The sequence below is a fragment of the Artemia sp. Qi Xiang Cuo genome, chromosome 5 (genome assembly GCF_049724085.1).
Source record: "Artemia sp. Qi Xiang Cuo chromosome 5, ASM4972408v1, whole genome shotgun sequence".
Classification (NCBI taxonomy): domain Eukaryota; kingdom Metazoa; phylum Arthropoda; class Branchiopoda; order Anostraca; family Artemiidae; genus Artemia; species Artemia sp. Qi Xiang Cuo.
Window position 1 is genome coordinate 38,629,305 of NC_142798.1, and position 17,217 is coordinate 38,646,521.

At 38.1% G+C, this 17,217-nt stretch overlaps 1 protein-coding gene across 3 annotated transcripts in view; it reads left to right on the forward strand.

Moving 5' to 3' along the window:
* sfl (N-deacetylase and N-sulfotransferase sfl) overlaps positions 1-17,217 on the forward strand; it is a 126,186-nt gene that overhangs the window by 24,665 nt on the left and 84,304 nt on the right. For all 3 annotated transcript variants that reach the window (XM_089089562.1, XM_089089561.1, XM_089089560.1), the window contains exon 3: positions 13,567-13,773. In XM_089089562.1, the coding sequence (XP_088945688.1) occupies positions 13,567-13,773 (207 nt within the window). The remainder of the gene's footprint in view (positions 1-13,566; positions 13,774-17,217) is intronic.

Genomic DNA, 17,217 nt, shown 5'->3' on the forward strand with positions numbered 1-17,217 from the left:
AGTGTGTTTTCCAACGAAAATAAGCAAAATATGATGAAATAAGCCTTCAGCTGCAATTTACACCAAAAGGACAAGATACTTATCTAAAGCATGATAATTAAAAATGTAAAATGTATATTTCAATGAAATAATAGCCTTCTTAATAATTTAAAATCAATAAAGCGTGGTAAGTGGTTTTCTTTAGTATTGTTTGTGAATGACTAAAAGAAGATGAGTGACAGAAAACATTTTGAAACTAAACAAAACTTTAAATGTGGTAAATTGTCAAATTCTGTCAAACTGTAATTTTTTCCTGAAATTGAAACCTCTTAGTTTAACTCATGTATTGTATCTTTGGTAGATATAATGGATCAAAAATAAACCATTCCCGTAATACAGAAAATTTAAGTTTGAACAATTATTCGTTATTATTTCATCATATCTTTGGTTTAGTCTGGTAGCTCTTTACTTTTACTCGAAAAGTGTCCTCTTGTGGGAAATGCAAAATACGATGAAAATACAATCCCATGGTTCTAATTCATTTCCTTCAATTAGGGGGGGTCAGGTTGTATTTTTTCTAACTTTTGTGTGTTTTCGCAACAGAATGGCTCATATTTAAAACACTTACCCTTAGCTAGTTAAAAATGTGTATGAATTATAAATTTTTTGGCGTATTGCAGAGGTAATAAATTAACTTTTTGCATTTTTTCTTACTTTTTTGTTTTTTCGCATTAGAATGGACCATATTTAAAACATTTACCCTTTAGCTAGTTGAAAATTTGTAAGAATTCTTAATTTTTAGACGATACGAGGAGGTAAAAGATGAACAGATTGCATATAATCTAAATTTTGTTTTTTATCGCAATAGAATGGCTCATATTTAAAACACTTACCATTAGCTATTTGAAAATGTGTATGAATTCTTGATTTTTAGCCGTTTTGTAGAGGTAATAAAGGAATATTTTGTATTTTTTTCTAACTTTTGTGTGTTTTCGCAACAGAATGGCTCATATTTAAAACACTTACCCTTAGCTAGTTGAAAATTTGTATGAATTCTTCATTTTTAGCCGTTTTGTAGAGGTAATAAAGGAATATTTTGTATTTTTTCTAACTTTTGTGTGTTTTCGCAACAGAATGGCTCAATATTTAAAACACTTACCCTCAGCTAGTTGAAAATGTGTATGAATTCTTCATTTTTAGCCGTTTTGTAGAGGTAATAAAGGAATATTTTGTATTTTTTCTAACTTTTGTGTGTTTTCGCGACAGAATCGCTCATATTTAAAACCCTTAGCTAGTTGAAAATGTGTATGAATTCTTCATTTTTCCTTCTGTGAAAAGGGGCAAAATTATATTAATACTAACTTTTTTCTCTTCTTTTTAAGGCCAATTATGAAGAATGTCTGTCACCGCCACCCACTAAGAGAGCGAGGGCCAATAATGCGCCCCCTGCGAAGGCAACAGTTGTGCAGTATGATCACTGGCCGAATCCCCCTAAATCAACTGGTCAATCCAACCTTCATATTGACTAGTCAAGACCGACGCTGTCTGTCAAAGTCGCAGCCCAGTTTGTACAAGAATCTAAGGACACTGGTCCCTCCACCCTCCAACATGCACGAGTTGGTCATTCAGGCACCCAACCCCATACGAATTAATCAAATGTATGCATTTTTCCTGCCTATAAATTTTTTGCAATGTTTTTTAGTCCTTTTCGTTTTCACTATTTTTCAACACTGTAAAAGTTTGTATCAGAGATATTAAAAAAAATGTAAGTTTGAACAATTATTCGTTATTATTTCATCATATCTTTGGTTTAGTCTGATAGCTCTTTACTTTTACTCGAAAAGTGTTTTTTTCTAACGAAAATAAGCAAAATACGTTGAAATTACGTTCCCATGGTTTTAAGTCATATCCTTTAATTAGGGGGGTCAGGGCTAGGTACGAAAATGGTATTTTCATTGAAAAACTCAAAAATATAGCTCTTAATATGGTTTTTCAGTGTTTTTTTCCAACGAAAATAAGCAAAATACGACGAAAATACGTTCCCTTGGTTCTAATTCGTTAAGTTTTCGTGTGCATATGTAGGTTTTTTTTTGTGTGTGTGTGTGTGTGTGTGTAATTGTTTGTGTGTGTGTTAGTTTTGGAGTGTGTGTGTGTAAGTTTTCTTGTGTGTGAGTTGGTTTTCGTGTGTGTGTGTGTGTAATTTTTTGTGTGTGTGTGTGTGTAATTGTTTGTGCGTGTGTGTAAGTTTTTGTGTGTGCGATTGTTTTCGAGTGTGTGTGTAAGTTTTTGTGTGTGTGTGTGTGTATCAGTTTGTGTGGGTGATTTTTTTTAAGTTTTTTTGTGTTTATTTTTTTGTGTGTTTTTTTGTTAGAGTGTTCGTGTTGGTTTTAGTTTTTGTGTGTGTGTGTGTGTGTAAGTTTTTGTGTTTCTAAGCTTTTGTGTGTGAATGATTTTTCGTGTGTGTGTGTAATTTAAAGTGTGTTTGTCTATAATTTTTTTTTTGAATTTATTATTGCGAGTAAATGTGTAATTTGTTGTTTGGGTGTGTGTATGTGTGAGTTTTTGTGTGTTTGTGTAATTTTTTTCGTGTGTTTGTTATTTTTCGTGTGTTTGTGTGTAAGTTTTGTGTGTGTGTGTGTGTGTTTTTGTGCGTGTGTGTATGTTTTTTTGCTTGTTTTAGTGTGTGTGTTCATTTATGTTCTTGTGTGCATGTTAGTTTTTGAGTTTGGGTGTTAGTTTTTGTGTGTGTGTGTAAGTTTTTTTGAGTCTAAGATATTGAGTGTGGATATAAGTTTTTTTTGTGTTTTTGTAAGTTTATGTGTTTGTGTGTGTGTGTGTGTGAGTTTTTGTGTGTGTTAGTTTTTGTGTGTTTGTTTTTTTTTGTGTTTGTTTTTGTGTTTGTGTTTGTTTTTTTTTTGGCGTGTGTGTGTTAGTTTTGGTGTGTGTGTGTGTAAGTTTTGTGAGTGTGTGTGTGTGTAAGTTTTTGTGAGTGTGTGTGTGAGTTTTTTTTGTGTTGATTTTTTTGTTTTTTTGTATGTGTGTGTGTGTGTGTAAGTTTTTGTGTGTGTGTATGATTTTTCGTGTGTGTGTGAGTTAAAGTGTTATAGTGTGTTAGTGGAAGTTTTGTGTTGTGTTTGTTCTTTTGTTTATTATGTTTTCATTTTATTTTTTTTTTTAATTTTTGTGTTAGTGTGAATTTGTAAGTTTTTGTGTGTGTTTGTGTGTGTTTTTTTGTGTTTGTTTGTGTGGGTGTGTTAGTTTTGGCGTGTGTTTGTTTGTGTTAGTTTTTGTTTGTGTTTGTGTTCGTTTGCTTTTTGATTTTTTTGTGTGTGGATGTTCTTGCGTGTGTGTGTAATTATTCGTGTGTGTGTGTATGATTTTTTAGTGTGTGTGTGTGTATGATTTGTCGCGTGTGTGTGTGAGATCTTTGAGTTTTCATTTGTATTTTTGTTTTTTTTTTTGGTTTTTTGTAAGTTTTTGTGTGTGTGTAATTTTTTGCATTTGTGTTTCAGTTTTAGTGTGTGTGTGTGTGTAATTTTTGTGTGTGTGTGTGTGTGTGTGAAGTTTTTGTGTGCATGTAAGTTTTTGTGTGCATGTAAGTTTTCGTGTGCATGTGTAAGTTTGTGTGTGTGTGTGTGTGTGAGTGTAATTTTTGGCGTGTGTGTGTAATTTTTCGTGTGTGTGTGTGTATTTTTTGTGTGTGTGTGTGTGTGTAAGTTTTTGTGCGTTTGTGTGTGAGTTTTTTGTGTTATTTTTTAAGTGTTTTTGTCTTTGTGTTTGTTTGTGTGTAAGTTTTTGTGTGTGTGTGTAAGTTTTCGTGTGTGTGTGTAAGTTTTCGTGTGTTTGTGTGTTTTAGTTTTGTGTGTGTGTGTATGTGTGTGTAAGTTTTTTTGTGAATGTAAGTTTTTGTGTGCATGTAAGTTTTCGTGTGCATGTGTAAGTTTTTGTGTGTGTGTGTGTTTGTGTAAGTTTGTGTGTGTGTAAGTTTTTGTGTGTGTGTGTAAGTTTTGGTGTGTGTGTGTAAGTTTTCATGTGTGTGTGTATGTAAGTTTTTGTGTGTGTCTGTAATTTTTTGTGAGTGTGTGTATGTTTTTTTGTTTGTGTAATCTTTTGTGTGCATGTAGGTTTTTGTGTTCATGTAAGTTTTTGCGTGTGGGTCTAAGTTTTGTGTGTGTGTGTGTAAGTTTTTGTGTGTCTAAGCTTTTGTGTGTGGATGTAAGTTTTGTGTTTGTGTGTGTAAGTTTGTGTGTGTGTTTGTGTCTGTAAGTTTTTGTGTGTAAGTTTTTTGTTTGTGTTTGTTTTTATTATTTTGTGTTTGTGGGTGTGTGTTTGTTTTAGTTTTTGTGTGTGTATTTTTTTTCTTTTCGGTTTTTTTGTTCGTGTGTGTGTGTAAGTTTTGTGTGTGTGTGTGTGTGTAAGTTTTTGTGTGTGTGTGTGTGAGTGTTTGGTTTTATCTGTCTTAATGTTGTTTTTGAGTTTTTTTTTTTTTTTTCTTGTGTGTGTGTGTGTGTGTGTGTTTTTGTGTGTGTGTTAGTTTTTTGGTGTGTGTGTGTGTTTTCGTGTGTGTGTGTGTGTGTGTAAGTTTTTGTGTCCATGTAAGTTTTTGTCTGCATGTAAGTTTTCGTGTGCATGTGTAAGTTTTTGTGTGTGTGTGTGTGTGAGTAAGTGTTTGTGTGTGTGTGTGTAAGTTTTGGAGTGTGTGTGTAAGTTTTGGTGTGTTTTTTGTAAGTTTTCGTGTGTGTGTGTAAGTTTTTGTGTGTGTGTGTGTAAGTTTTTGTGTGTGTGTAAGTTTTTGTGTGCATGTATGGGGACCGGGGGAGGACCTTTGGGGCCCAGGGAGGGCGTGTGGGGATCCGGGGGCCCTTGAGGATTGAGGGGTCTTTTGGGAGCCCGGGGGACCTTTGGGGACCGGGTGAGGGCCTTGGGGAGCCCAGTGGAGCTTTGGGGTCGGGGGGTGGACCTTTGGGGGTCGGGGGGACCCGTGGGGGCCGGTTGGCCCTGGGGGCGCGCGAGGGACCTTTGAGGACCAAGGGAGGGCCTTTGGGGGTTTGAGGAGGGCGTTTGGGGGATAAAATTTCTAAATTTTTACTTTTTAGTTTACTTTTTGCGGCGCATCCCTGCGGCACATCCTGCAGCACTTTCCTGTGGTGCCTCCCCGCGGCGCATTCCCCGTGGCGCTTTCCTGACCCGCGTCCCTGCGGCACATCCTGCGGCGCTTTCCTGGCCCACGGCGCATCCCGGCGGCGCTTCTCTGGTCCGGGGGACCTTTGGGGGCCGGGGGAGGGCCTTTGGGGGTACAGGGAGGGCCTTTGGGGGTACAGGGAGGGCCTTTGGGGCACAGGGAGGGCCTTTGGGGGTCCGGGGGGACAGTTGGGGGCCTGGGGACATTTGGGGACCGGTGGAGGGCCTTTGGGAACCCGTTGGTCCTTTGGGGGCTCGATGGGCCTTTGGGGGCCCGGGGATGGCCTTTGGGGGTCTGGGTGGGCCTTTGGGGGAGCCGGTGGCCCTTTGGGAGCTTGGGGGGCCTTTGAGGACCGGGGGCTTCCTTCGGGGTTGGGGTAGGAGGATTGGAACCCTTTGGGGTTGGGGTAGAGGACCTCACAACACTGTTCAATTGAAACTTGTGTATTATTACGACCACACTCAAAACCTCTTCCAAAATCTTCTTTTAAAATGTCTCTATCTGTTTCGCCGAAATAGTTCCATAACCTGTCTAAAACGGTTTCGCCCAAATAATCCCTAAACGTAAATTCAGCGTATTCCTTTGTTATTGGCATCTCTGCGCTAACGCATTTCAAATTAATAAGAAACCTTTTCGCGCGCGAAAACAATTCATCGCTAAGATGTTTCTTGGAGAACTGTTTCCATGGCCTGTGGTTATTAATATCTTTTGGAGTTCGACCAGTAGAACTGGTCCCGAGGCAAAGACATTAATGACTTGGATCTATTACTGGAGAAATGTTTCTAGGCGAAAATTTTTAATGTCTGACAGATCATGTCATTGGTTGATTGATTTGTCAAGAAAGGGGAATTAATTTGTTGTTTCTAAGGGGAATTATTGATTCACGATAGGTGAATTGAGGTCGACAGCACAGGTGTTCCAAGGTCGATGTTGTTGTTGTTGTAAGTGCACGCTCTCAGCGAATGTCAAGGTCGATGTTGTTGTTGTTGACACACTTTGATTACGCAATCAATTTAGGTTATTGACCGATTACGCAATCTTTCTCCCTAGGGAGGCTATGCCCATATTAGGACCATTAACCACGTGGTTCTCGTGGGAGTTTTTTTAAAAAGTGTCCGGATCGGGATTCGAAGGGGTATTGTTCTCGTGGGACTCATTAAGGCCCTTCTACTAATTTAGCAGTAAATGACAATTTTTCTCACTATACGTTTTTTTTTTGAAAACGCGCTTTTAAACTTTCGGTTACTATGGGCCGTGGTTTGCTATTTAATAGGTTGCAGGTGTTTTTCACCTTAACATCTTCAAGCCTTTAGCAACGGAAATAAAATAAGACTAAACAGCTGAAGGTGCAAGAAAGTACCATAAAGCGATTGAAAAAGTCTCCGCTATAAAAGAAAAAAAGAGACAAAACAAAGAACACTTCTGAAGAACTGTATTAGCTGTTTTGAAAAAGTTTCAAGCAGCTCCGTAGTGTTTTTTCATCTCTTTATATTATCTTCTTGTTTGCTTTAGCTGTTTAGTCTAGTTTTTCTTTTATCATTTCTACTGTTGTCGTTCAAGATTCGAGCTCCCTCATAACTCTAAACAGATCTATCCCGGTGTTCCTAAATTCCTTCTTTCAGCATACAATCAGGCACCAAGTAAACCATGGCCACATTCTGCTGGATCTCAATCAGAATATAGCTAATGATTTTCTTGCAGTTACCGACATTTTTGACACTGAAGTAACCATATTTCTTCCAGTGAACCATAAAAGAGGTCCCTAGTTGACATCATATTAATGAAAAGACTACATGAAAATTGACGGTGTGTGTGCAACTGAACCCCTGTATGACTGAACCCTCGTGTAACTGGACCTCCAGGCAACTGAACTGCATTTAACTAAAACCCTCGTGCAACTAAACCCCCGTGTAACTGAACCCCGTGCAACTGAACCCTTGTGTAATTGAACCATCGTGCAACTGAGCCACTGAACTCAGTTTTTCAGTATTATAAAAATATTAGGCAATATCATTGGGTAAAACCATAAGTTAGAATGTTATCATGTTCAACCTTGTTGGAATTGTTTGTTTCTTAAAGTCACGATATAAACGCCTGTCAAGATCATTCATAAAAAAATCTTGGTTTTTCTTTTGCAAAAAAAAAACATCTGATGCCATAAACCATTAAAGCTTATTTTATTTTTTTTTTCATATGAATCAGACCTTTCTGGACGTTAAGTAATAAACATATGTGTTTAAAATATTTGACCTTTGTGAATCTAGATAACGAATTTTAATCAGATGTCTTTGACGAGATTGCAGCTAAAAAAGATATGGGAGGGGGACTGGTTGCACTCCAATCTTTTTTCAACATTCCTTCAACATGCCCAGAAAGTTAAAACTTCATACTCTCAGGTTTACACCCTCAGCTGTTTTTGACACATTGCAGATACGTCGTCTTGTGAAACTGGATGCTCGAAGTACCTCTTGATTTTGATGAAGATGCTCCTAAACCTTTGCCGAACGATGTGACGGCTGATACCATCAGCCATTGTAGATATTGCTGGTATTTCCTTTTCATAACCAATAAAGGAAAGAATATCTTTTGATTGTGATTGGGTTCTGAACCCTGGAGGCATAGTTATTTAACCTTTGGTCTGTTTTAAATGAAATGGTCATCTCAAAATTATCGATCGGATATATTTGAGAAAAAGAGGGTGTGAGTGGAAGCTCTTTGATCACTTTTAACTCTTAAAATGTGCACTGGAACTTTTGATTTCCAATCGAATAAGCACCCCCCCCCCCAAGTTCATACAAAAATCTTTTCCATAAACATTGAAAAACTAGCTTAACTTACAGTCCTTGCTCCAGGAGCTGCTCGTGGGGTTGTTAACACCAGAGGCATGGTTATTTGACCCTTAGACTAATCTGAAAAACCTTTTTTTTAATTTTTATCGGATGCATTTGAGGGGAAATGGCAGTTAAGAGAAAGAGGCTGATTGTCCTCTGATTCTCTTTGATTCTTCAAAATTGAACTTGAAATTTCAATTTCCCATTGAATAAAATCTTTAAATTATAACAATGAGTAACTTGCAATAACCTACAGCCCTTGCTCTGAGGACTGTGGGGTTTTTTGTAAATCACGTTTTATTATTCAATTGGAAATTAAAAGTTTTAGTGCCCTTTTTAAAAGTAAAAAGTGGTTGGAGGGCAACCAGTCATAAGGAAAAACACCTCCTGTTGAAAATACCACCTCGCGGAAAATACCCTCCCCCCTGGAAAATGCCTTGCCGTGGACAATTTCCCCCGAAAAATACCCCTTGCGGTTAGTTGGTATCCAATCACTTTCTACTTATCAAAAAAGACTAGAACTGCCTGGTGATTATAACTGAGTTCTACCTCCATCCTCCTCTCGTCTCTGCTCAAGAGCTAATTCGGTATTTATACGAAGGCTCAATGAGAGTTGGGATGTCTTGGCATTAAAATGCACCCTTCGAGGTATATCCCTCTCTCCCTTGCTACAAAACAATCAGAGAACCCCATTGCAGAAGTTTAAGTACCTTTTTAATGTTTTTAATTTCTCCATTGCTTACAAATAGTGTTTGTTATTCGGAGACATACAGACATTTTTCTCATGGAAGTTTTCTGAAAAGGGGGAGGGAGTTTCTGAAAGATTTTCTATGAGAAGAACATTTTTGCATGGAGGGGGGGGGGGAAAGATTTACACATAAATTCCTCTTTTTCACTTTCCTTAGCACATGTCAGCTAAATTAAAAAAATAACAGAACCCAAATAAAATATTCCAATTTGGAAAACCACATTTTCCGCGTGGGGGTATTTTCCAGGGGAGGGTTTTCCATGGGAGGGGGGATTAAACGCCTAGACCCGTAAACAGTGATAGGGCAAAGGGAACCCCCATTAACAGACATAAAGAGGATAAATAAATCCGGTTTTAGGAGTTTATGACGTCCGATTTTCTTTGTTTTTGTGACAACAAAACACAGCTTTTTTGCTAATCATCTTAACAGTCATTTATATGATGACTTTAAAAAGCAGGCAATTCCAACAAGGTTGAACATGTAAAGATTATAACTTGTGTTTTACCCAATGTAAGTACGGTGGTTGAGTTGCACGAGAGGTCAGTTATAGGAGTGTTCTGTTGCACGGTGGTTCAGTTGCACGGCGGCTTAGTTGCATGGTGGTTCAGTTGCACGGTGGTCCAGTTGCACGAGGGGTTTAGTTAAATAAATTTCAGTTGCACGGGGGTTGAGTTGCAGGAGGGCTCAGTTTAAATGGGGCCCAGTTGCACGAGGGTTCAGTTGCACAATAGTTCAGTTACACGGTAGTGCAGTTACAGTGGTTCAGTTGCTTGGGGTTCAGCTACACGGCTGTTCAGTTGCAATGGAACCAAAATTGACATTTGTTTTCCTTCCTAGGCAATTCAAAACCAACACCTAGGAAGGCCATACTCAAGAGTGTCTACAGTGAATTTATTAATCTCACACCAGAGCTCTGTTTAAATTTAGACGTAGAAAATGTCCAAATGTCAGAAGTAGTTAAGCAACAAACAACGCCACATCGATCCATTGTGTGTGTCCTAGCAGTTAAGAGGGGTGGGAGAGGTCTTAAACTCAAAAGAAAGCGTTTTCTCCAAGCAGGTGGAAGCTTCTTTACACTTTTACTACCAATAATTGCAGCACTTTTAAACAGTGTTCTTTATTAGTTTAAAAAAAAAATGGCTAAACCCTACAAGTTTACCCCAAGAGAGCTCGTTCTTTTATCAGTAGAATGCTTTGAGGACAATCTCAGCAATTTATTGATGATGAGAATAGTGCCGACGATGAAAAACTACTTATGCTTCAAAGTGGGCTTCGACGAGCCCACTTGACAAAAATAACAAAAAGAAATTGACAAAAAGAAGCATCTCAAAATTCCAGAGCATCACAACAGCTAAAAGGGTGCAAGATTTGTCGGCCAAAAGCTGTGGGTTCCATGCACTATTGTATTTTCTTTTCCGATGTCGTTGCTGTACCCACAAAGAATTTCTCAGCATTTAAGCGGGCAACCCTTGTCTGAATGACTTCATAGTTGAAAATACACTTTCCTATTTGTAAAATGTTGATATCAGTGCCTAAGAATAAAGTGTACTAATAATGTTCATAAATTTCTTTATTAATAAATATAAACACAGAAAAGGCTTTTCGTTTCCTTGAATGGATTTTGTTTAGATTTCTTCTTCTACATGTGAGCGCTCATCGTAGACGTCGTCGACAACAACTAGCGGTCGTAGGTCACCTTGTATTGAAATGTAGCGAAAAGTCAGGATAACATTTCCTACAATACAGAGTAGCTTCATTCTTATTATGTCTCTGTGTATAGTCAGTGATACTTTTTTCATTCATATTATGAAATTCATGGGTTTTTATTTGCTTATTTGATGCAATATCACACACTAAATTTTCCACTGAATAATTGCTCCCTGTAACAGCCAAATAAAAATCTGTAGGCTTATAGTCATAATACCCATTGTCTTCACAACGATGACATAAGAACCCTCTTGTTGTTCCAACAGTTAAAGCTTAGGCCAGATTATTCCCCCCAAAATAACTGAAAAGCATGACGATCCCAGTCTCTTAAAAATAAACTAAAATTCCGTGTAAGGATTTCTGTAATCATATCCAGATAAGTATTTCCCCACTGTTGACACTAATCACAATTGGGGTATTGGATTCCTCCGGTATGAGAGTCACAAACGTCCTCAAGACCGGAATTACAATCTTTAATTTGAACTGCATATCCTCTATGTAGCTCACATGGAGTGCGTAATCTAAATTTCTCATCATATTCATCTGCAATCGTCGAGTTCTCGCAGGACCAGCTACCCAGTGTGTACAGACACAGAGGACATATGTGGAACATTTTCTTTTCAATATTGACTTTCACATTGCTGTTTACAAACTAACTTGCTCCCCAAGAAAAATATTCTTTTACACTGAATACCTGCTTAAGGCAATCACCTATTGGCTCCCTAGAGAGATATGGGGGAGGAGTAAGCGAGTGATAACCAACAAAAATATTTATCTAGAAAAAAACTCATGATATACAAACGTCTTTATTTGAAATTATGATAATAGAATAGCAAATACTTCACTCCTTTTTCACAAGATGACCCAACTCATTGACTTCAATATACATCAATATTGCATTCAATTCACCCTGTAGTCTAGGTATATGTGTCCGAAATCTGGTTAACGTCTACATCCACTGGTGAATGTCTGAAATTCCTTTTTCTCTATTTGGATTCAATTAGCTTTGCGAGTCAGCTTTTTAAGTTCTTACGCAAGCTATGATGGTAAAAGCTAAAGTTAGATTAGGTTATGTTAATCTATGTTAGGTTAAATTTGGCTATAAATATCAGAAATGGGTTAAAAGCCTAAATTAACCAAACCTAATCTAGCCTAACCTGTCATCTTCAAACCTTACATTAAACTGAAAAAGTTGACTGGCAACGCTGACTAAATCCAGGAAAAAGAAAAGTATTTCGTACGTTCACTGGTGAATGTCGACATTCACAATTTCAGACATGTATGGTAGCATGTGCACTATGTTCACCTCTGCTGCAAAGCACAATTGTTCTTCTAGCTTGAATCTGCTCAATGAATACAGGGTATGCTCTGTTTGGCAGATTGAATCTGCTCTGTTTGGCAGATATGTTTTATATATCTGCCAAACATTTCATCCCACTCAAAAGGTAGTCGGCGACTCCTTGCAAATTTTATTGCAACTCTTGGGACTCTTGTCTTCATATCATTGTTGTCCACTCTGTCAGCTTCCAATAATGTTAAACTACTCATTTCAAGAATGAATGCGTTTCTCAAAGATCAGTTGAAAACAAATTTACTGCACAGTTATCTCTCTAAACTATACTTTTCTAGTGTGAAAAAATACATCTAGTGTTCTTGCTCATATCCATTGAGTCAAGGATAGCTGCCAGAAGTATTAAAATTACAGGATGTGTGACACAGCGAACCGAAAACGCTAATTTCATATGTGCCTGGTCGTATTCATGGAGGTAATACTACTATCAACCTCTCACTCACCTATTTACCTATGTTTACTTAAGTTATACGGTATTTGTTTCCTTTTTTCATTCTAATTAATCAAATATTTCCTTTTTCGACAAAAAATAATATAAATATAAGAGAAAAAGCTTTCTGAGCCTTCAGTGTGTTGACATGAATTCTGCCCTAAAATTACAGTCATTTAAAACAAATACAGCGAAATCACATTGCTTCTGTTTAACCTAAAAAACAGCAAACACCAGACTATATATATCTTGACACAGAAAAGATTTGACGTGTCATTTCTTCTCCACCTGATTCAGCTCTTTGAGCTTGCTCGTCCGCACACTACAATGAATAAAAAGTATCAAATTTAAAATTCAAGATTTGAACTATTATAGTTGGAACTTAGTATATTTACGAAAAAAGTTGGCATAACCCGTGTTTCATACTGTAACAGTAAACAATGAGACGTGTAGTGATTTCTTCTAACCAAGTGATTTCTCATTAACTAATCAGTACAACAGTGGCAATAACAATAAGCTGTTGACTTTATTTTAAATCAATAAAAATAATGCATCTTACGGTTCGCCTTTATCTAGCTGAGCATCATGGTATACGGGGCTACGGGATTAATCTTGTCAGGAAAGCATGTGGAAGTTCTTTCATGGTTGGATGCTGCGACACTTTGGGTCGCTGGTTCGCATCTAAAAATATTAGTTTCAGGGTTGTAAAAGGGCTAACATTTTCTTTAAGATTAAAAAGCAGTATTTTACATTTAGCATATTCAGAAAAAAAAAATTTCTCAATTAGTATAACCTTTCCTCTGCACTAAAGTCAGAAACAATTTTAGATCGTATGGTTTGCGGTCTCCTGAGGCGAATATCTCATGAAATTAGTCCAAAGCAACATTGCTTTGTTTAAATTGTATTTTATAAAAAAAAAAACTTTATAGCATTCAAAGTTTTCAAGTTCCGTTGCACTGAGCAAAACCACAAATAGGGAAAAAATGGCGGGAGTAACAATTCTGCGAGAAAGGAGTCATTGTATATTTGTATGAGGGGAGGGGCACCTGAAACTTAAAAATACATTTGGATCAAAATTTCTATGAGAGGTCTCTTTGACAGACATGGAAAAGTTGTTGTTGACAATAGTAAGTTGCAGTTGCAATCCACTCTACACTTGTTTTGTTCTGCTGTCCGAAAACTAAAAAAAGTAACATTTTAGGCCTCAATTTCTCGACAGGGGGCTCTCTGGAACCAAGTTCAGAGGACTCCCATTCTCTGTGTGCCTGTATTCTAGTAACTAATGTTGGTATAGAATAAGGGTTTATAAACACACTCACTTGATCTGCCTCTTTTAGGAGACTTCCACCACCTCAGCCATTGATGATGTGTCCATCGTTGTCTGCCTCAGGACGTCGAATCCAAAGTGAACAACGACACGTACCTAATGACCATGTATCTCCAGGTCGTCTTCGATTGGACGCCAAGATTCTTTTGTTTGCTGAAACCCAGTACTCTAAACTTGGCCGAGAAATTGCCGAAGTTCTAGTCTATAATCGATTAAAGTAAGTTATAGTCGTTATAAATTTCATGTTGTTAACTCCGCTTATTCAGTTAAATCTGAGATTGTGTGATTTAGGATTCTTTGAAGTCCGGTGTTTGCATGTTTCTCTTCCTCCATCTCAGTATGTCATTTCTTCAAGGTTGCAAAGTAACCAAAGCATCATAGGGTAAAAAAAGATAAGAAAAAGGGTGATTTTGGCTAAAAAAATAGTATTCGGGAAATGAAATTAGAAGTAGGAATTATGCACAAAAAAGGATAAAAATAGAGATGTTTGAAGTAGAATCTTACTTTTCGTCTTTATTGACAGGTATGGTCAATGTAACATCGCTGTGTAGTCTATATGCATGACTCTAATTTCACAAAAACAGGTCTGAAATGATCCCTACTCGTCACCAAATTACTTGGATGATGTTGAAAAAAGACTTTATGGTTTTGTCACACTTGGAAATGTCACGACCTAATCCTAAGACAAAATGTCCTTTTCTTTTTCTGCTGGGTGTGGAACTTCTTTGCTTTTCTTGAAAATCATTTTCTATCAGAGGCAACGCTATAGCGTTGCCTATTGTAAAGGCCATACGGCTCCAATGTTTTATTATTTATTTATTATTATTTTTTCCCAGAGTTACTTCATATGGAAGGGGTCGTCGCAGAAACTTCAAAGGGGGCTCATTCGATTGGAAATCGAGAGTTCTAATGCCCTATTTAATAGTCGAAAATGATTGGAGGGCAACTAGCCCCCCCCCCCTCAAACACATCCAATAAAAATTTTGAGATTGCCATTTTGTTTAGCGTAGTTGATTTCCAGATAGAAAATGTGTTTTTGAGGAGGTCATTCCCCTAAAAACTTCAGGACAAGAGTTTTAAGTTGTGCCCTGGGGATAAATAAGGTTTTTATAGAAGGTGTTGTCGTAAAACTTCAAAAAAAGCTATTTCGATTGCAAATTCAAACGGCTAGTGCCCTTTTTAATAGTCGAAAGTGATTGGAGGGCAACTAGCCCCCCTCCTCCATGACCATTATTTCCCCAAACACATCCAATCAGAATTTTGAGATAACCATTTTGTTCAGCGTAGTTGATTTCCAGATAGAAAATATGTTTTTGAGGAAGACACTCCCCCAAAACCCTCAGGGCAAGGGTTTTAAATTATGCAATGGCGGCATATAAGGTTTTTATAGAAGGTGTTGTCGTAGAAACTTCAAAAAAGGCTCATTCGATTGGAAATTCAAAGGGATAGTGCCCTTTTTAATAGTCGAAAGGGATTGGAGGGAAACTAGCCCCCCCCCCACACCTATCACTCCCCCAAACACATCCAATCAAAATTTTGAGATAGCCATTTTTTTCAGCGTAGTTGATTTCCAAATAGAAAATATATTTTTTAGTAGGACACTCCCCCACAAGCCTCAGGGAAAGAGTTTTAAGTTATGCCTCAGGGAAATATTAAGTTTTTAAAGTAGGATTTGTCGCGGAAACTTCAAGACATGCATAGTTAATGTGAAATTCAAACGGATGGTGCCCTTTTTAATAGTCAAAAGTGATTGGTTGGCAAATAGCCCCCCCCCCCTCCACGCCCATCATTTCCCCAAACACATCCAATCAAAATTTTGTGATAGACATTTTGTTCAGCGTAGTTGATTTCCAGATAGAAAATATGTTTTTGAGGAGGAAACTCCCACACAACCCTCAGGGCAAGAGTTTTAAGTTATGCCCTGGGGGCATATAAGGTTTTTATAGAAGGTGTTGTCTCAGAAAATTCAAAAAAGGCTCATTCGATTGGAAATTCAAAGGGATAGTGCCCTTTTTAATAGTCGAAAGGGATTGGAGGGTAACTAGCCCCCCCCCCCACACCTATCATTTCCCCAAACATATCCAATCAAAATTTTTAGATAGCCATTTTATTCAGCGTAGTTGATTTGCAGATAGAAAATATATTTTTGAGGAGGACACTCGCCCACAACCCTCAGGGCACGGGTTTTAAGTTATGCCCTGGCGGCATATAAGGTTTTTATAGAAGGAGGTGTCGTACAAACTTCAAAAAAGGCTCATTCGATTGGAAATTCAAAGGGCTTGTGCCCTTTTTAATAGTTGAAAGTGGTTGGAGGGCAACTAGCCCCCCCCCATCCCCATCATTCCCCCCAACATATCCAATCACAATTTTGAGATAGCCATTTTGTTTAGCGTAGTTGATTTCCAGATATAAGATATGTTTTTGAGGGGGATACTCCCCCATAACCCGCAGGGCAAGGGTTTTAAGTTATGCCCGGGGGGCACATAAGGCTTTAATAGAAGGCGTTGTCATAGAAACTTTAAAAAAGGCTCATTCGATTGTAAATTCAAAGGGCTAGTGCCATTTTTAATAGTAAAAAGTGATTGGAGGGAAACTAGCCCCTCCCCCACGCCCACCATTCCCCCAAACACATACAATCAAAATTTTGAGATAGCCATTTTGTTCAGCGTAGTTGATTTTCAGATAGAAAATATGTTTTTGAGGAGGACACTCCCCCACAACTCTCAGGGCAAGGGTTTTAAGTTATGCCCTGGGGGCATATAAGGTTTTTATAGAAGGCGTTGTCGTAGAAACTTCAAAGCAGGCTCCTTCGATTGGAAATACAAAGGGCTAGTGCCCTTTTTAATAGTCGAAAGTGATTGGAGGGCAACTAGCCCCCCCCCCCCACCCCTCCGTCCCCCCAATACATCCCAACCAAATGTTTAGATATCCATTTTGTTCAGCGTAGTTGATTTCCAGATATAAGATATGTTTTTGAGAGGGACACTCCCCCACAACCCTTAGGGCAAGGGTTTTAAGATATGCCCTGGGGGAATATAAGGTTTTTATAGAAGGCGTTGTCGTAGAAACTTCAAAAAAGGCTCATTCGATTGGAAATTCAAAGGGCTAGTGCCCTTTTTAATAGTCTAAAGTGATTGGAGGGCAACTAGTCCCTCCCCCACGCCCATTATTCCCCCAAACACATACAATCAAAATTTTGAGATCGCCATTTTGTTCAGCGTAGTTGATTTTCAGATTTGATTTTTGATTTTTGATTTTCATAGAAAACATGTTGTTGAGGAGGACACTCCCCCACATCCCCCAAGGCAAGGGTTTTAAGTTATACCCTGGGGGCATATAAGGTTTCCATAGAAGGCGGTGTCGTAGAAACTTCAAAAAAGGCTCATTCGATTGGAAATTCAAAGGGCTAGCGCTCGTTTCAATAGTCAAAAGTGATTGGAGGGTAACTAACCCCCCTCTCACGCCCGCCTTTTCCCCAAACACATCCAATCAAAATTTTGAGATAGCCATTTTATTAAACGTAGTTTTAAGTTGTTGAAACTAGGTCTTTGAGGATGACAACTCCCCCACAGCCCTCAGGGCAAGGGTTGTAATTTAATGATTCTCCGAATCCTTCCCGTTATTTCTTATGGAAGGGATGCTCGTAAAAACTTTAGAGAGG